This window comes from Microchirus variegatus (genome assembly GCF_963457635.1).
Source record: "Microchirus variegatus genome assembly, chromosome: 23".
Lineage (NCBI taxonomy): Eukaryota > Metazoa > Chordata > Actinopteri > Pleuronectiformes > Soleidae > Microchirus > Microchirus variegatus.
The window spans coordinates 7,418,164-7,435,906 of record NC_139824.1 but is presented as its reverse complement, the minus strand read 5'-3'; the positions used below and the strand labels follow the sequence as shown (position 1 = coordinate 7,435,906).

At 41.8% G+C, this 17,743-nt stretch overlaps 1 protein-coding gene across 3 annotated transcripts in view; it reads right to left on the bottom strand.

Moving 5' to 3' along the window:
* Positions 1-17,743, bottom strand: part of fat1a (FAT atypical cadherin 1a) — a gene marked incomplete at its 5' end in the record, with an annotated part of 74,504 nt that overhangs the window by 36,149 nt on the left and 20,612 nt on the right. For all 3 annotated transcript variants that reach the window (XM_083909428.1, XM_083909429.1, XM_083909430.1), the window contains 3 exons: positions 480-696; positions 1,708-2,037; positions 7,898-7,959. In XM_083909428.1, the coding sequence (XP_083765554.1) occupies positions 480-696; positions 1,708-2,037; positions 7,898-7,959 (609 nt within the window). The remainder of the gene's footprint in view (positions 1-479; positions 697-1,707; positions 2,038-7,897; positions 7,960-17,743) is intronic.

Sequence of the window (17,743 nt, the reverse complement as noted above, 5' to 3'; positions counted from 1 at the left end):
AAACTTGCATTTAACAAAAATAGCGAATAGCTAATCTACAGTCATTGACGTTTACGTTTAGATGACCATCTATCTTTTGTCTTTATGGAGATTGGATTAATATTTACTGTAGGTCTTATTACAGCAAAATAAAAACAGCAACTCAGTGAGGCAATATTTCTTTCTGCTGGCTTACAGTTTACACATGTCGTTCTCTCTGTTGCAAACTAAAGGGCTGTTTTCACAAGCAAAAACTTGGGAAAATACGTTAAATTACTGCACTTAGGATTTTTAAAGTAGCAAATATGACAAAAGAAGTCAGGAAAAGGTACAGTTATAGTTTTCTATGTTGCTTTTTAGTATTGTTATATTGCTACATGGCATTTCACACACAAACGCTGTTAGTCTTTAAGTGCGACAGTTGTTCCTTCTATGACACAGAGCACTTCTACAGTTTGCCTGCAAACATACAACAACAATGAGATTTTATGTGGCAGTACCTGTGATTTCAAACCACACGGGAACGTCAGATGCTTCAGTGGCGACGACGCCCACCATGTGTGCCACGGGGTCGCTTTCCATTACGGAGAAGGTGAAGGGAGACTCTTCAAACAGCAGGGGAGCTGCGTCAGCTGGCACTTCTGGTTTGGGAATCCACTCGATGTGCAGGCGACAAGTGGAGGATTTCTGAGGACGCCCGTTGTCGACGGCTTTAATCTGACAGATGCAGAGAATGGAAAAGGCTGTGTTACACTGTGTTATGGAACACAAGCAGATCCTCTGCTTTATGTGGCCCACAAGTTTACATTTATCAGAAGTAAATGTAAAAAGTTTGGCCGGGCAGTTTCACAACAATTGCTCGCAGATAAAAGATAACGGTGAATCAGAAGCATAAAGCACTGATTTGTGGCAAAAATCCACAGAGCAGACTGTGTGTCTCAGTCAGAAAAGAATTGCTGTGCCCTAAGCGGTCCACATGGTGAGAAAAACCTTGCATTGGGTATAACAGACCACCTTTTGTGTGGCGTTCTTTTGTGATTCCACCTTTTGTCAAGACTCCAATTACTGTAAACTGTGGTGGAGCAGTGTCTTCCGGCAGCAATGGAGCCACATTTCAAATACATTAATCTGGATGAAGTTCCTTTCGGCATCACAATTAAGTATATCAAGAGACAATAACATAGAAAATACATTTTGAATTTCTGCCTCAGGTAAACCCACGGTAATCCCAAGTGACTCTTTCAACTAGAATTACTGCCTTGAAATTGTATGGCACCGTAAACAAGAGAGGTCGCCGATCCGATCTGTGTCTATCAAGCATCATAGGAGACACGCAGTGAAAACTTAAATGGGTTAATTTTTTGATTCGGAGTGAATGTTTAAAACTCTGTGCTCACGAGAAAGCAACAGACAGATGGGGAGTGACAATCCAACACACAAAATACCTCTGGCAACAGCTGTCGCAGGCACAGAGGCATTAAAAACACTAATTTTCCCCTTGATAACAAAGGTACACGTTAACAGATTCAGAGCGAAACAGAAAACATACATCTTTGCAATTTATGTAGTGTGATTCATTATTGTTGGCAGGTGTCTGGAAAATGTGCCCAAGGGTTAAAAGAAGATGCTTTTACATTTGCATTTCCAAGTGAAAGAAATGAATAAAAGCAGCAAAACAAAGGGGGGGGTAGGAAATAAGGAGGATGTGATGTGTGTTTAGCTACTTACTGTGAGGATGTCGTATTCTCCAGCAGAAGAAAACTTCTTGGATGAAACGAGGCCAGTCTTGGGCTCTATAAAGAACTTGCCATGTTCGTCTCCCTCCTCAATGCTGTAGGAGATTTCAGCGTTGGGCCCATCGTCGCGGTCTGATGCGATGACCCGATACACCGGGTCCCTCTTCGTGACCCGCTCTTTCTCCGGCCTCTCGCGCTCGGGGAGTCGGATCTTGTAGATCTTCTCCAGGAACAATGGCCTGTTGTCATTCTCGTCGAGTACTTGGACAATGACGCGGACCGTCGTGGATTTGGCGGGAACGCCATGGTCAGTGATGGTGACCTGAGAAGAGCAAGAAAAGAGCAATCGAATTGAAGATCACTCACAACAAAGGTTATCTCAATCTTTAAAGCAGGTTGTGTTAGCCAGATCGCCCCAAATGTTGGTGGTGTGCATCCTTGATGATTGTTTTTTTAAGTAATTTGAATTTTCGCTGATTTATCACGCTACACCAGGCAGCGCGTCTAATGGTCACACGGTTCAACACAGACTATGATGTTATACCCGAAACGACGAAGTCGATGTCCGTTCACCAATACGCGAGCACATATTTATTTAGCGTTAGCATGCTACTATTTTGCAGCTAACTTGGCAAACCTGTTTCCAAAGATAAGTTATCGAGGCTACGATTAGCATTAGTGTGGGACTAACGTAATACAAACACTGTGCAACCTCATTAGGCAAAACGCAATTTAAAAAAAAAAATGTTGATTAGCATTAGCGTAGCTAGCTGTTTTGTGACTGTCAGCCACCTTCCTACGGGTACTGCACTAGTAATAATAATAATAATATTAATATCTCTAATTTGGTCAACTTAAATGATTTTGCGATGAATTCCACTTTGCAAAAGATGCAAGAATATAAATACACATATCTGTCAGACTGAAGAACACCAAGAGCCCTGGAAAGGTAAAGTACAGCATCAGAATTCTTTTTAGTGCTGCCCTTGTTATCCTGCTGTCAGCTAGTTAACTTCCATTCACCTCAACCCTATGTCATAAGTATAAATATCTATTTTTTGGTGCGAGCCTATTGATAACTGTATGTCACAAGTGAGGACGACGATATGCTGTCACATCTACATTTTTGTCCCCGAGATGGTAGTGAAGCACGTCAGCGATATCACTTAATATTTTATAAAAACTACCCAGAGAATTAGAGAAGATCAAGACTCTCCATTAGAAATTCATTATTCAAAAGACTTAAATTAATTAAAGGAAGGATGAAAAAAAAGGAAAGCCACGCTTTTCTCCTTCATCATCCTTTCATTCCACTTTGTTCTCCGCGAACTCAGTTAACTGGCAGCTACAATTAAAAGCAATCCCCCCTGAGACTTTCTGTCCAAGTCTTCTCTGAAACGCTCTTACAAATACCTATACAAATAAAACAAATACACATCACTAACAGGCTGCGGTTCACTGTTCCCGTTTAAACACTCCCTGCATGCAGTGCAAGAATATTGCAGAGTGACGCGAGATCTATAAAACCGCTAGAAACACGGACAGAGTCGTGTGGAGCTGACGGGTTTAATCAACTCTGTGAACTCATTTGACAATAAATAGTTTCTATATAAAAGTTTTTTTAAAATACGGTGAACTTTCAACAAAAATCTGCAGGCAGGTCTCAGTGTGTCAGATCAGTGATTATTAAATCAATTCATTTATATGAAAAAAAATGTCAGTTTTCGAATTTGCAATACAGCTGGTGTTTTCAGGTGAATATGGTTAGTTTTGTAGTTGTGTATGTCTAAGATGTTTGCCTGTGACTGGAATGAATTCTTTCTAATTAGCTGCAACTCTTCGTCCTGTTATCACCAGCTACATTGACTCTGATGTGTCAAATTAACTAAAAAAAAAGTCTTTGCGCTCCGAATATACAACAAGACATTCTGCCCTCAGCTAGAGACTGGGGGCTTTTTTCTAAAACCCCAGAAGGATTCAGTAGAGTCACACAGCTACATCATTAACGGAGCCTTAATCTAAGTCTTGACATCAAATGTTACTTACTGGCGTCTTGGCGCTTTGTATACTGTGCCATGTTTTAAAGGGGTCATATTATACCCTATTTCTCTGAGTTAACCTAGTTCCCTGGTGTCCTAATGAACATGTCTGTGACATGCATTGGTCAAAATACCATAAGGATGAAGCACCACAGCAGTTCAATCACCCTGCCAAAACAGCCCTGTTCAGAACGCTCTGTTTAGTAGTATCTCTTTAAGTCCACCTTAAAAGAAAGTAAAACAAAACTTAAGGGGACAGGAAATGACATCAGCCACAGAGGCTACTGGGAGCTAACAGTAGTTAGCATTTGGAAAAGTGATTATTTGCAGGCTCTAGCAGGCACATTGTATCCACTGGACAGATAAATCCTCTGAGGCTGGAAGTTTGTGTAGAACTCTGTGCTGCACTGTGGAGTCAAGAACTTTTAAAAACATGACTGGGTCATCTTTTTGCACACCTTGCAGAATGATATGGCCTCCAAAGTCCCAAATATAAGGATTTAAATGATTAGTTGATTTTGCATAATATAATGTCTCTCTCAATATAATTGCCTTTATAACTAGGAGTGTAAGCAAAATACTGCGCATTGACCTAAACAAACACCATTTGTGAGTGTGAGCAAGTGCAGATATTTTAGGCTTTTTAGTAGCACAATAGAATCAGAATGAAAATATAGAAGAAGGCCAGGACCAAATACCATAATCATTTAAACCATCTGCAAAGTGCTGCACTAAAAACAGTCAGGAGTCCAGGGCCAGGCACACACCATTTGGTTCCATAGTTTCAATTACAGAAATAATGTGTTTTTGTTTTCCTCACAGTGTCTGCAGCTGTCCACGCAATTCACATGAGCGGAATTAATTAAACGGGATGACAAGAAACCCTAATGTGAATGTGTCTCTCAGGGAGATTTTGGGAGGCCATCCTGTGCTTTGTGGCGAATAATTTCACATCAGCTTTTGTGTCTGTAAAGGAAGCGCAATATACAAATATGAAAGAAAAGTTGTAATCACAAATGCTGTTCATCACCACACGGCTTTCTTTGGAAGGCTTCTTTTTTTTAAAGCCTTTTGTTTGATAATTAGGTAAACTGCACAAAAGGCGAACAAGTTAAACCAGGGGGATTATGTCTCTTTGCATCAGCTGCAAACTGAGACAGTGAGACAAAGAGACAGTCCATTGTATTTGGCTTCATTGTTGCATAACTTTAAGCTTAATCTGACCAACCAAATGTAAGTAACATGGCTTTAATTTCTTCCATTTTAATCAAAATAACTCAGGATACGTTCCATAAGGTAACATAGAATTAAGCTATGTTAATACTGAGTGAATTCAGATATGCACTGAAGAGGATATTGCACAGAGTTGTTCACATAAAGAACAGAGAACTGTTCAGGTCAAACGCATTCACAACAGCAGGAACGTGTACGGAACATTCATGCATCAAGGGGGTAAGGGAGGCATGACACCGTTTCCCCGCTGTGAATTCTCCAGTTTTCTCCGTTTGTTTTCTCATAGAGGCTTCCTTGGGCATTCTCCAGAAAGTGCAGAGAAATTCTGTAGACATACACAGCCCCTTACGTACATGTTTGGAAGCAGCTTAAGATTGACATCCCTAGGATAATGATTCCCCAGCAGGAAAACTTCCAAAGGAAACGAGAATGCATGAAATGTACTTTCCGGGTTGTTTGTGGCGGAATGAACAGTTGATCAATCGACCAGCAGCGTGTTATCATTTTTAACAAGTCGAGCATTATAATAATGAGAGTTTTAATAGGAAAAAAAGAATACGAGTTTGTTTCTGCTTCTCATGTGTGAGGATGTTTCTGGTTCTTTATATTATACCAATGTAAGGTCTTTGGGTTTTTGGATGTTGGACAAAGCATCAAATCTAAAATCTATGAGGCAGATTTTCCCCTTTATTGTTTCTTGCCATTTAAAACACTGATTTCCGATGATTCAGAAAAAACTGATAACTGAACGAGGCATCTACGGCGCCATAGGCCAGGCTAGCGACCAATCCCTGGTGTAACTGCTTGCGTCTTAATTGCCAGCTGTTTGGAGCAATAGGCCCACAAGAACAGATGTGAACAACCCATTTACCTCCGCTTCAACATTCTAATGTGTTCGCTAGCATCCCAGGCTTCAACTGACAACATGTCCTGGCATGTCCCACTTTTTGCTGTTTAAACACCCCCACCCCCCTCCTCCCTGCGAAGGAGGTTTCTCATCCTGCCGCTAGAGCCTCCACAGACCACCAAGGACAGATTTTGCCTCCCCCCTCTGCCTTTCTGCCTTTAGCTCTCCCTATCTATCTCCCCTCTTTCACACACAGGCACACGACAACTACCAACCCCCACCCGCCACACCATAAAAGCCGAAGCCCCCTGTGATCCCTCCACCTCCTTTTGGCATTTGGTCCAAACAATGCTGACACAGCCCCCCACCCTAATTGCTCCACATGGTCCCACATGTTTTGTTTCTTCTCCTACAGCAAAGCGAGTACAAAAAAAAAAAAAACTTCAGCAACAAGACCGAGGGCTTCAATTTGATTTTTTCCTCTGCCCGGCACCCAGTCGACACACAAAGCCTGTGCATGCACGCAGGTATTTCTTCCCCGAGTCATGATTAACCTTTAATTAGCGGCTTCGAGGATACAGCGAGACGTGTGGGTGTGGGGAAGTCTGAAGTGAAGGGTTAGGGGGTCCGTCTCTGAGAATGTATAGCCCAATAAAGTGCTTCCTGCTGGATTCCACACATAAAAACTTCTCAAGTTACCATAGATACACGTCTTTTGCGAGCGTGATCACTCGGCCCACTTACGGCTGAATTTATATATAAACCTTATTTACTTCAAGTTATCTTTTAACTGAAATTCAAATGAAATGAAAACGTGCAAGTGAAAACCTTAATTAGTTGTTTCCCTGGAAAATTGTAATTACAGCATCTGGATAATCACAGTAAGCTTCAGTAATAAACATTAGAAAGGAAAGCAAGTATATTAGCATGAAGAGAATGGGGGTGTTGAATTTGGCGTGACATTAAAGCGTAACAGGGCTCGAGCCGAGTGTTTAATGTGGTTATTTAATGTCTGTCTGGGGGCATTTTGTCAAATGAGACAAATGGACAACAGTCATGAATGAAACTTAGGTTGGATTTTTTTTTTTTTTGTTCCATTTATTTCTAAAGAGACAAAGACTTTGCATCAGACACTAATTCAGACCAAGTAATGTAACAGCTTTCGACCACATGTTGGAAGAAGCAGTTCTACGTCTACAGAAAACCACTTGATGGAGGAGCTTTGGGTTTGAATTGGAATTTTTTTCTGACCCTGATATTCAATACTCGCCAGTTTAAAAGACAAAGAGCCAAAGATTCAACTCTTTTTTTTTCTTAACAGATTTTTTTTTTCCCAATTTCATTCATCAGCTAAACATAGTCTTTCCTTAAACCACACTTTCTTCTCTATCATTTACTCTCAGAGCCCTGTAGTGCGGTGCCATGTACAATCAGACTATGGCAGGCAACACAAGTCTGCCATGAGATACAGGGGCATTTACCGTAACAATGATCACTGAATTGTGAAACGTCTAACAATAATTAAAAGGTGTCTAATCTGCTATGCGTCAGCAGCGGAAACACAATTAAAATGCCTATTATCAGCCAGGAGCTCTGTGGTGAGAAAGAGGGAGTGAAGCATCGGGAAGGAACAGGGCTGAACTCAATTAAAACCCACAAGTTTAGACATTGACCTGTGGGTCTGACGGCAGCGTCCTGTCCCAGCTTGCTCCATCCAGGAGATGGAACAGTGAAACAGAACAAAGGAGCAGTCACCAGGATCTCCCACACAACTCCCTACTCGCCCTCCCACCGCAGCCGGAAATCAGTACAAGGAGAAATTATTCCGAAAAGGGCACTTCTTGCATATACAACAAGACTTGTTTGTTGGCAACATGTGGTGCTGAGCCAAAGCCAAAGAAACAAAGATCAGAAACAAGGAAAATAAGAAAACGGAGACGCCGACATTGACGGTTTCTAATTTTCAACGTTAGTTATTCATTCCCAGTAAATAAAGGCTCAAGTTGTAATGTCTACATTTCTTTCCGTCTCCCTGATGGAAATCAGCCAAAACATGGGCTTACCTCAAGAATGTGCTCATCCTGCTGTTCTCTGTCCAGTTTCCTTGAAGTGGTTGTAACCAGACCTGGTGGAGACAAAGTCATAACAGACATAAACAAACGATGCAGATATACAGTTCACAATTGCTTATATCAGCGATCATAAAATAACAACTGTCATCGACTATGCAACGATTGCCGTCATGAGTAAAAAGAATTACAGAACAAGAGGAAGGGACATTGTGAGAAAAACTGAATACACTGGCTCTTCAGAAGAAAGCACCACAGGGTCATTGCTTAACTTTATAAATGATATTTCATAGTAAAACATTTTTTAAGATATCCTCCCACGCACCGCATGGATGACATAAACTAAACTCTGCTGGTTATCTCATCAGTCACACATGAGTTAAGAGTCTGCATCTGGAGGAGTGCCGTCCCTGTGGGCCTTCCCCTGCTTTTGGTCAATCGAGTTGCCAGCCAGAGCAACAACAGTGCCTTACATATGTGAAATATCACAAAGGCGTGCAAATGGTGCCCAAACAGCGACGCAGTCCTCGCACTCTGCTTTCAGCTCTTCCACCAGCTGACTAAATAGACTGTCAGTCAGAAATCACTCGCAGCCCCCAGTTCCGTTTTTGTAACAGAGAAACGGAAACTACAGAGAGGATCCCACTGCTGCCTACAGTCTTTCAAGTCACTGGGGTCTTTTTGAGCTATGTTCTTTATTTAAAGTAGGAGGGTTGGTGTGTGAAATCAATCACAGAGAGTTCTTTGATAAGCCAAAAAAAAAAACAAAAAAAAAAACACTATAAATAAGACAAACAAGCTTGAGTTCCGGGCTAATTTGAATCAAATTCACAAACAAGGGAAGAGAAAAAAAAAAGGGGGATACAGAGCTACATTATAGGCAGCGTTCGGTTCTCACTCCCAGCGTAATTGCAACTTTGCAGACACTGAGTGTATGCATGCCAGCTTCAACCGCACCACAGCCCACTTCTTGCCACATTGTGAATGATTAGCATAAGGCAAAGGATTTCCGAAACCCAAACCAATCAATGGCACATATGCCTGCATCAAGAATAGCAGGCCACAACTTACAGGACCTGAAATAGGCCTTCCTCTGCACTGCAATTGTGGCGTATAAGTGATGTGCTTTTGCTCACCCCCAATTTTTTTTTTATCTCCTTCTGACGCTGATTTCCTTTAAGTGTAAATCTCCTTACCATATGATTAAATATTGATGGGACAATTAATGAAATGTTAATTTTAATTTGACATTTATATTTGTGCACTTGGCTAATGCTATTTTAGATACATGCGAAATAAATACAAAGAGAACATCTGCCTCTACTCCATTTCTCTATGCTGTTACAGAGAAAATAAATTTAACAACTTACAAAACAAATCAAAGTTGAATTTATACTTCCTGCAGGAATCCCTCTTTGTTGCATTAAGTCTGCTGAAAATGCTAGCGGAGGATCAGCACGGGTTCCATGATCTAGCAAGCTGTAAATTATTATTACCATCGAAGCTAATGGTTTCGGCTGTGTCACATCAAAACAGAGCAGGCTGACTAATTATTCATGTGCTTTAGCAAGGCTGGGGCTGATGGATGATAATGTTTTTAAGCTCCCCTGTGTGTTAGGTAACTACTCACACTCTACATGCATTATAGAGCAGAATACAGATGACAGCATTAACCGTACCAAGTCTAGGTCTCTGATTTACGATTCCTCTGCAAATCGGGTGCCTTATCAGAACTTGACAAGGGGCCCCAACATACACAGTGCTTTGAAAGTAAACTAGAGGTATAGCATTGCAACAAGTACAATACACCATTAATTAAATAGTTTAAATAATAAAACAACTTGCCTTTATTTAATTCCAACTAAAGAGAATGTTGTTGTTGTTGTTGTTTTTGGAAAGATGAATTACAAAAACTGCAGAAATAATTTACACTCCGATTCCGCCACAGTGGCTACAACAGAGGACACGTTAATGACATGAGGCAACAATGCTATTTACCTTTTGTTTCTTGGGGAACAAAATGCTTCACAGTATTTTGCTTCAAGTATAGTCTCTCTCTGTTTTTGTACATGAATTAGCAATGCCACCTCGAGTCGTAAATAAGCATGAGAATGTTTTCGTAATCAGGTTTGCTGTAGCTATAACTGAGAGGTTATTTAGTTCCTATTTCTTTTGTGGTTTGCTGGCTGAGATGAAAAATAGGCAACAGTTTCAGCTCTCAGCAGCCCTACGGCTGAGAGCAGGCTCAAATGAACTACACCCTGCTGAAATTTCAGTGTCCAGAATGACAAAGTCAGGATGATGTTTGGGAAGGACTACTTCCAGAGACTGTTGTGCCTTTAGTGGGGTGCTGACCTTCCTACCCCGGGGTGGCAAAGACTCCTGCCAACATTTGAATCTTGAATACACATCTCAAACGAAGCAGATAATCCTCTCATACAGCGAATACCCCCCTTGTAATCCATTGTCTGGTCTGTTTCCTGTTTTTTTGTCCCATGTGATTATATATATATATATATTATTTTTTTTTTATCTTCAAATTCAATAAAAAAATCAGTTTGTGGTAAAAGGGGTCATATTTTACCCTATTTCTCAGAGTTAACCTAGTTCCCTGGTGACCTAAAGAACATGTTTGTGACTAGCTTTGGTCAAAATACCATAAAATTGAAGCACCACAGCAGTTCAATCACCCTGCCAAAACAGCCTTGTTCAGAACGCTTGGTTTAGTAGTATCTCTTTAAGTCCACCTTAAAAAAAAGACACATTGCCCTCATAAATAGCATGTATCCACTGGACAGATAAATCCTCTGCGTAGGACTCTGTGCTGCACCGTGGAGCCAAGAATAGAACTTTTCGCGGACTTACGGTTTTTGGATACGATTGCCCTTGCCTGCACTCTCGCATGTTTTACGGACAAAGCGGAGCTCCGCGAGACAATAATTCCGAGAATTTAGCGCACTGTGACGTCCCAATGAGTGCGGAAGTCAACATTGCATGTTTTATCTCCTGCACTTAGGCTGAGGAGGACCACAAAAACACGAGTGAGTCGTCTTTTTTCACACTTCCGACACCTCCGGAGTCTCAAATATAAGTATTTTAATTATTAAAAAGTTGATTTTGCATCATATGTCCGCTTTAAATAATAAAAACAAAAGCAGTGCATCACTGGATTGGAGAAGCTGGTTGTACATTCTGTATAATAAAACAATCACATGTCAATTAGCTGGTTAATAATGGTCAATTCAATCAGCAACCATCACTAAGCATTATATTATGAAACCAGATGCTGTACAGATATCTAAGATGAGAATCATACATCTGACATGCAAACAATGTTGTCTGGAAAAATGCGAGTCATTTCCACCTTGCTGCCAGATGTCACCTCTCATTCTATGATCTAAGCTGATATTACTTTAAAAGAAGTTATTTGTTCCAAAAAAATATATTAAAAAAACGGAATAGTCTAGCCAAAACAAAACTATTCAAACTAATCCTGCAAGCGTACATAACTCCCGAGGAGCAGTCCTTTACTTCTGAAAGTAGACATTAGTGTTCGAGTAAATAAAGGTGCATACCTCCCTCTACCTCAACATTAAATAACTGTAAAGGGATTGGTTGGTAAGTCGGTGCTCACCAATGAAGTCTGTACTTCCAACCCATAGCTTTTGTCACAACACACTCACACACACACACATCAGCCATCCTTAGGCGTGGGCTGAGCTGGGCCAGCAGTAATTATAGCCATGCTGTTTTGAGAGGGGAAAGAAAAACAACAGCAAAAGCAGCAGTGGAACTCTCAAGCATGTCCTTGAGCGCTACAACCGCCGCTCCAAAATGGAGGCCTGGAGGGAGTTAAGGAGTCTAGGATATTGTCGGGCTTATTCATACCCGCGCATTGCTGCTGTGATTAGCAGTCTTGAGAGAGAGAGAGAGAGAGGCACACAAATTTGCGTGACAGACATTTAGCTATGACTCCAGACAATCGGGAATGTGTTTGGTGTCCGCGGTGGTTGGGCCTGCTGTGCAATTTTTGGTCCTTGAGGTATGACAGTGGGCTATGAAAACGCATTATTTAAACGCTTGTCATTTCTCTCGAGCGAAAAAAGAAGGTGGAACACAGACTGCAACTTTTCTTAATCCAAAACCCCATGTTCAACCCCATTACAACTTTAGCAATTGTGTCGTTGAAACACACAAAATCCAAGCTGTGCAAAAACCAATCGCCAAAGGACTGTGCGAGTTTATGAAATGGTAAACGGTTTTGTATTTATATAGCGCTTTTCCAGTGTTGATGACCACTCAAAGCTGCTTTACACTACAGTTTCCATTCACCCATTCACACATACTTTCATACTATTTCTATCACTCATCTTTCATACCCACTCACACGCTGCCGGCACAGCCTGGTTAAGCCCAAGGACACATCGGCTTGTAGACTACTGGAGCCAGGAATCGCACCCACAACCTTCGAGTTGAAAGGCGACTCTCTCTCCCGCTGAGCCGCCGTCGCCAAGGAATGGAATATCGCAAGTAGGAGCTGTTTGTTCCTTACTTGCCGGAGGCTCAAAAATACTGCTAAACAAGAGCTACTGACCACTCCCTTTATACACAAGAAGGAAAGCAGTGCATTAAAAGCACCTACAGCATAGTCTGTAAAGTATCCTGTACTGGCAACTACAAAAAGACAGAATTTGACACATGCCCATAAAAGCTGATGCAAAAACACACACACATATATATATATATATATATATATATACACATATATATATATATATATATATATATACACATATACACACACTTTTAGGTTACTAAGCAGGCACCAAGGTGGGGGGAGAAATCTCAACCCTTATGTTATTTACATTGGGATTGAGATATCTCAGCACCTCACAGCTGCCAGGCTTATTTGTAATCTGAAAAGACAACAACGTCATGGAAGACTCGGGGCTACAGGGGATTTGGGTTCCCAAATGCTTGGGAAAGTGAATGTTACGTGGTGTGTAAATGGATGTGTTATTTTGACGCTGCGCAGCAGCAACAGAAAAGTCAAAATTGCAAAAATTGCTTTCAGATAATCCCGGTCTAATACGCGCTGCTCCGTGTGAATTCCAATGTAGCACACAATTAAAAGTTTGGTAGTTTTAAACACGGTTTCGTTATCTGTCAAACTCATGATAAGTAAAACCAGCTAAATCCCCAGTGTTGTGCTTTGTCTTGACAATAAATCTCCAAGGCCAATTAGAAGGTTCACCTAAGATGCCAATGAAAATGGAAGGAGTTTGTGGAAAAGCAGATACAAGTTAAGGCCACATTATACTTCTCCGACTGCGTATGCGTTATCCGTCTGCGTCACCACGGAGACGCCTCGAGCATTTATACTTCTGCGTCGTGGTGACGGACACTCGCTGCAATTTCCCGCCCGATCAGTAGGGGTCGCTGCGCAAGGTTGTTGTGCTTCTGGCTACAGTGAGCAATGGCGTCCGAGAAAGAAAGAGAAAGACTGTTGTTGTTGAAACAGTGGCCGTTTCTCACTTTTCTGTGTGACGGAACGCAGTTTTAAGATAATTTGAGGCGAGAAATTGGCCATTTAGGGTCTCAACATGTGCTGTGTGTGTATAGATATGACGTATTTATAGTTCGGCAGCGGCGTTATCGGCGGGGATCAGCTCCGCCTCTGTCAGGACGCCCGGAGCGCACTGAGAGCCGGCACAGAGCAGCTAAGCTCAGCCTGTCCTGAGGACCAATCGCAGCTCTTGTCTGAATGAATTTAAGGTGACCACACCTTAACATGGAGAATGCCCTCACGACGTAAATGTTACATTGAAATTTGCCTAAGCATAAATACAGACATTTCCCGGCACGTTCACACCTTCCACCTCTTAAATGCTTGCGTGTATGGTTCACTTGAGTAGGAGAGAACATCCTAATCGCATTTTGATGCGCACCAACAGGACCGACGTGGTCCATTAAACAGAGAGGTCTCAGGGAATTTCCACATCAACCTCGGAGAGGGAACATTTTAAGTGATAAGACATTCAAATGAAGACACTGCACATTATAACTTGACTTGCGTAGTGATGGCGTAAGGTTCGAGGACATGGTTTATCAACTCAGCTGCACGTTAGCCTCAGATTACGCCTTTGTGAGAGATGTGTCAATACAGTTTGCCTTGAAAACAGTTTCTATCAACACTGCCTTTCAACCAGTCAACTTAAAATGTGTCACTTGATATATGCTCATGCGACAGATGTTTGTCAAGGGCAGTATGCCTCGTTTTGCAACTGGTAACTGGTGCATGATGGTTTGCACATTGATTTGTCTCTGAACTGAAAAAAAACACACATCTTCAGTCATTTTCTAACGAAGTGACTCTAAATTTTAGTTACGATCAGGAAAACATTTTTCTTCAAATGTATTATGAATAGAACTCGCGTGTCAAGAAAAAGTGTCACACCCAAAAAGGTCCAGTGAGTAACATTTAAAGGGGTTATTGACATATTGAATATACCACCCATATTTAAAGTATGTTTGCGTATAACTGCTTTAAAATGAAATAAATACAATTGCGTAACTGTGAATAAGCCTTTTATATATTTTCAAGATAAAGGGCTTGATTTATGTAGGCAGCCATTTTAAAACGACATGACGACTTTCATTTTGTATTTTGAAGCATGTGCTTACTACAAGGGAGGGGTGAGCAGAAGAGTCCATTGCACTGGTTGCATTCAGCAGTCTCACAATTACAAGTTAATAATGTTTGCGCGAATTCTTGCACACTGGATTTTTCATGAATGTCACGCGCGTCAAGTTCTGAATCGTATTCGATTCAAAACAAAAATCTAAGCGAACGAAGCCTCCGTGTCTTCGCTTTGTAGTTTTGAAAGGAAAATATGCCATTTCCGCATTTTCTTCACACGATCACTTTTGAAAGGCGCAAACAACTGTTCAGCCCCCAAATCACAGGAAACATCAAGTGGCTGTTGAAGGCATCTATTTTCCTATCTCACTTCTCTTGATAGTTGTTTCGGCTTTTCATAACCCACTGCTAACAACAGTGTGCGTTTCCTCTCTTAAATTGAGTAGGCGTTACTGAAAGTTGATACGAGTGTCGCAGCTGCAAATCCCAGCGGCCGTTTTCCTTTACCTTTTCATTCAACATCTGTATGACAAAAAAAATAAATCCCGTTGAAGCTATCGAAGCTCACCAAAACCTTACCTATGGCGATTCTATTCAAGGGATGAAAGTGATTTGATGGCTTGATGAAAAGAAAAAGGATAGGCTAAAACTGTTTGATATACTGCAAGGTCTCACTCGGGTGTATCTGTTGTCATGACAGTTTAACCACAGGAATTATAGCTGTCATTTAAAGGCAAACACAATCAGGTAGAGACAGCTCTATTATATTAAAGGCATGATCTCATCAGGTATAACTACATCACTGTCTGGTGACAGGCGCCGTTTGAACAGGGTGGAGTTTTCAACAGGATCTGAAATACTTTAGTAATCCCAGGGGGGATATTTGGTAAATAACGGGCAGGATTGGCTTTCAAGCAAAACATCTCGAGTCAACATCCTGCAGCAATACATTTGTGCTCAATGTTGGCCAATTATGGAATCTTCATTAAGCAGTAATATGACACATAGAAAGGTAGAATAGGTTTAGCAGGAAGAAGAGTAATGAGCTTTCAGTGAGATGTGACGGGTAGAGCTTGTGGCCCTATAGTGTGATCTTTGCTCCTGCTCTCTCTCTGTGCAGTGAGTACATGTTCTGCTTGGTTGCCCTTTCCCAACACATGCATGTGCTGGCATTAGAACACTGTACAAAGTCCACTGAAACAGAGCACAGATGATGAATTTCTAAAAAAAAAAGAGTGAGAGAGAGAATGTGTGTGTGTGTGTGTGTGTGTGTGTGTGTGTGTGTGTGTGTGTGTGTGTGTGTGTGTGTGTGTGTGTGTGTGTGTTTCACATGGTAATAAAGAGCGCTCTCGCTGCCACAGAAAAGGTGGGTAACCTGTGTCAACAACTCAAAATGATTGATCTCAGATGGCTGACAACGTCTTTACAGAGATAAAATGAAACCAGACAGTCTGTGGGCTGGCTGTCTCCAGAGCTGTAAGTGTGGACAACACCACGCTTTTCTGACATTTACACCTTGTAAAAGACAACCTTTGATTACTCTACGATACAACCAAGGGACATTTTACACAGCACAACCATGTATCCGTCTCACACCCTGCTGACCTCTTAACTATAAGATTTTCTCTTTAGCCGTCAAAGTTGCCTGAAAGAACATGGAATTACAGTGGTTTATGTCACTTACTCCAATTCAATGCACAGTCAGGTGGAGCTTTTCCTTTTACCAGTATGAAACACTAGTGGAGAATAGATTCATTGAATTAAGTGTGTCTACCTCCATTACACTAGGTGGCAATATGATCCGATTCAGATTGTAGGGGTATAGCTATTGTTTATGTTGCATTATTACATATTCTTAGACAAGCCGCTAGTTTTCCTCTCCCTGTCGTTCTAACTAAAGCCCACTTTATACTTCTGCGTAAAGTGCTCTGCGTAGGTTACGCAGAGTCCTCTGCGTCGACGCAGAGCCTGTCGAAGAGCCTCTGCGTCGACTCCGACTGCACAAAATATTTTTTAAGTGTCCGTCACTCCGTCAAGGGACAACGGAGACGGCAAGAGCTACGATTGGTCCTCAGGACAGGCTGAGCAAAGCTGCTCTGTGCCGGCTCACAGTGGCACCGAGCGTCCACAGACGCGGAGCTGATCCCTGCCGATAACGCCGCTGCCAAACTATAAATACGTCATATCTTAACACACACAGCACATGTTTAGACTCTAAATGGCCAATTTCTCGCCTCAAATGATCTTAAAACTGTGTTCCGTCACACAGAAAAGTGAGAAACAGCAACTGTTTCAACAACAGTCTTTCTCTCTCTTTCTCTCTCGGACACCATTGCTCATTGTAGCCAGAAGCACAACAACCTTGCGCAGCGACCCCTACTGATCGGGCGGGAAATTGCAGAGCGTGTCCGTCACAGTCGGATAACGCATGCAGTCGGAGAAGTATAATGTGGCCTTTACTTCAGCCTGTCCTGCTTTCTCCCAGGGTCTGAGCAGTGAGCACAACACTTCCCTCCCCCACTCACTACTCAAGTCCTGCATGTAGCGACCACATGGCGACAGACACAGACAGGGGGGTCAAGCTGCCGGTGAGGAGCTGGTTAGTAAAACAATAATAATGGCTCAATAACCTCTGTGGAACGATCGGAAAAATGTGTTCATTGTCCGACTCTCTGGTCTGAGGTCCCTCCCTCTCTCGTTGGTAGTGCTGGGCAAAATACCGATTCATACAGAACCATTGTATCTATATACTTTGAGATATACATTTTTTATATAGCGCAAGGTATATAAAAATCGAGGGTGGCGCAGCAAAACAATGTTCGACAACGAACCCTTTACACTACTGCACACATGCTAAGGGCTTAGCTGAAGAAGTGAAGGCCCTGGTATGCTTCCGCACACATGCCATTGTGCGTCACATATCACCCTGGTATACTCGGGGTGCGTCAGGGTCATTCATTCATTCATTCATTCATTCATTCATTCAACTGTGGTAGTACTTTACAGCACCATGTTAGCAGAAAACACGTCTGAGAGTGCTAAGAATGCACTTACACGCGCACTTCACTTTGCGTCACAATACTGTTGTACACTACGACCATATCTTGGTCATACCGCCCAGCACTAGGTGGAGGTGGAGCCTCACAGTAAAATCCCTGGTTGTGACGAGTCCTGCAGCACTGTTGAACATTATTTACATA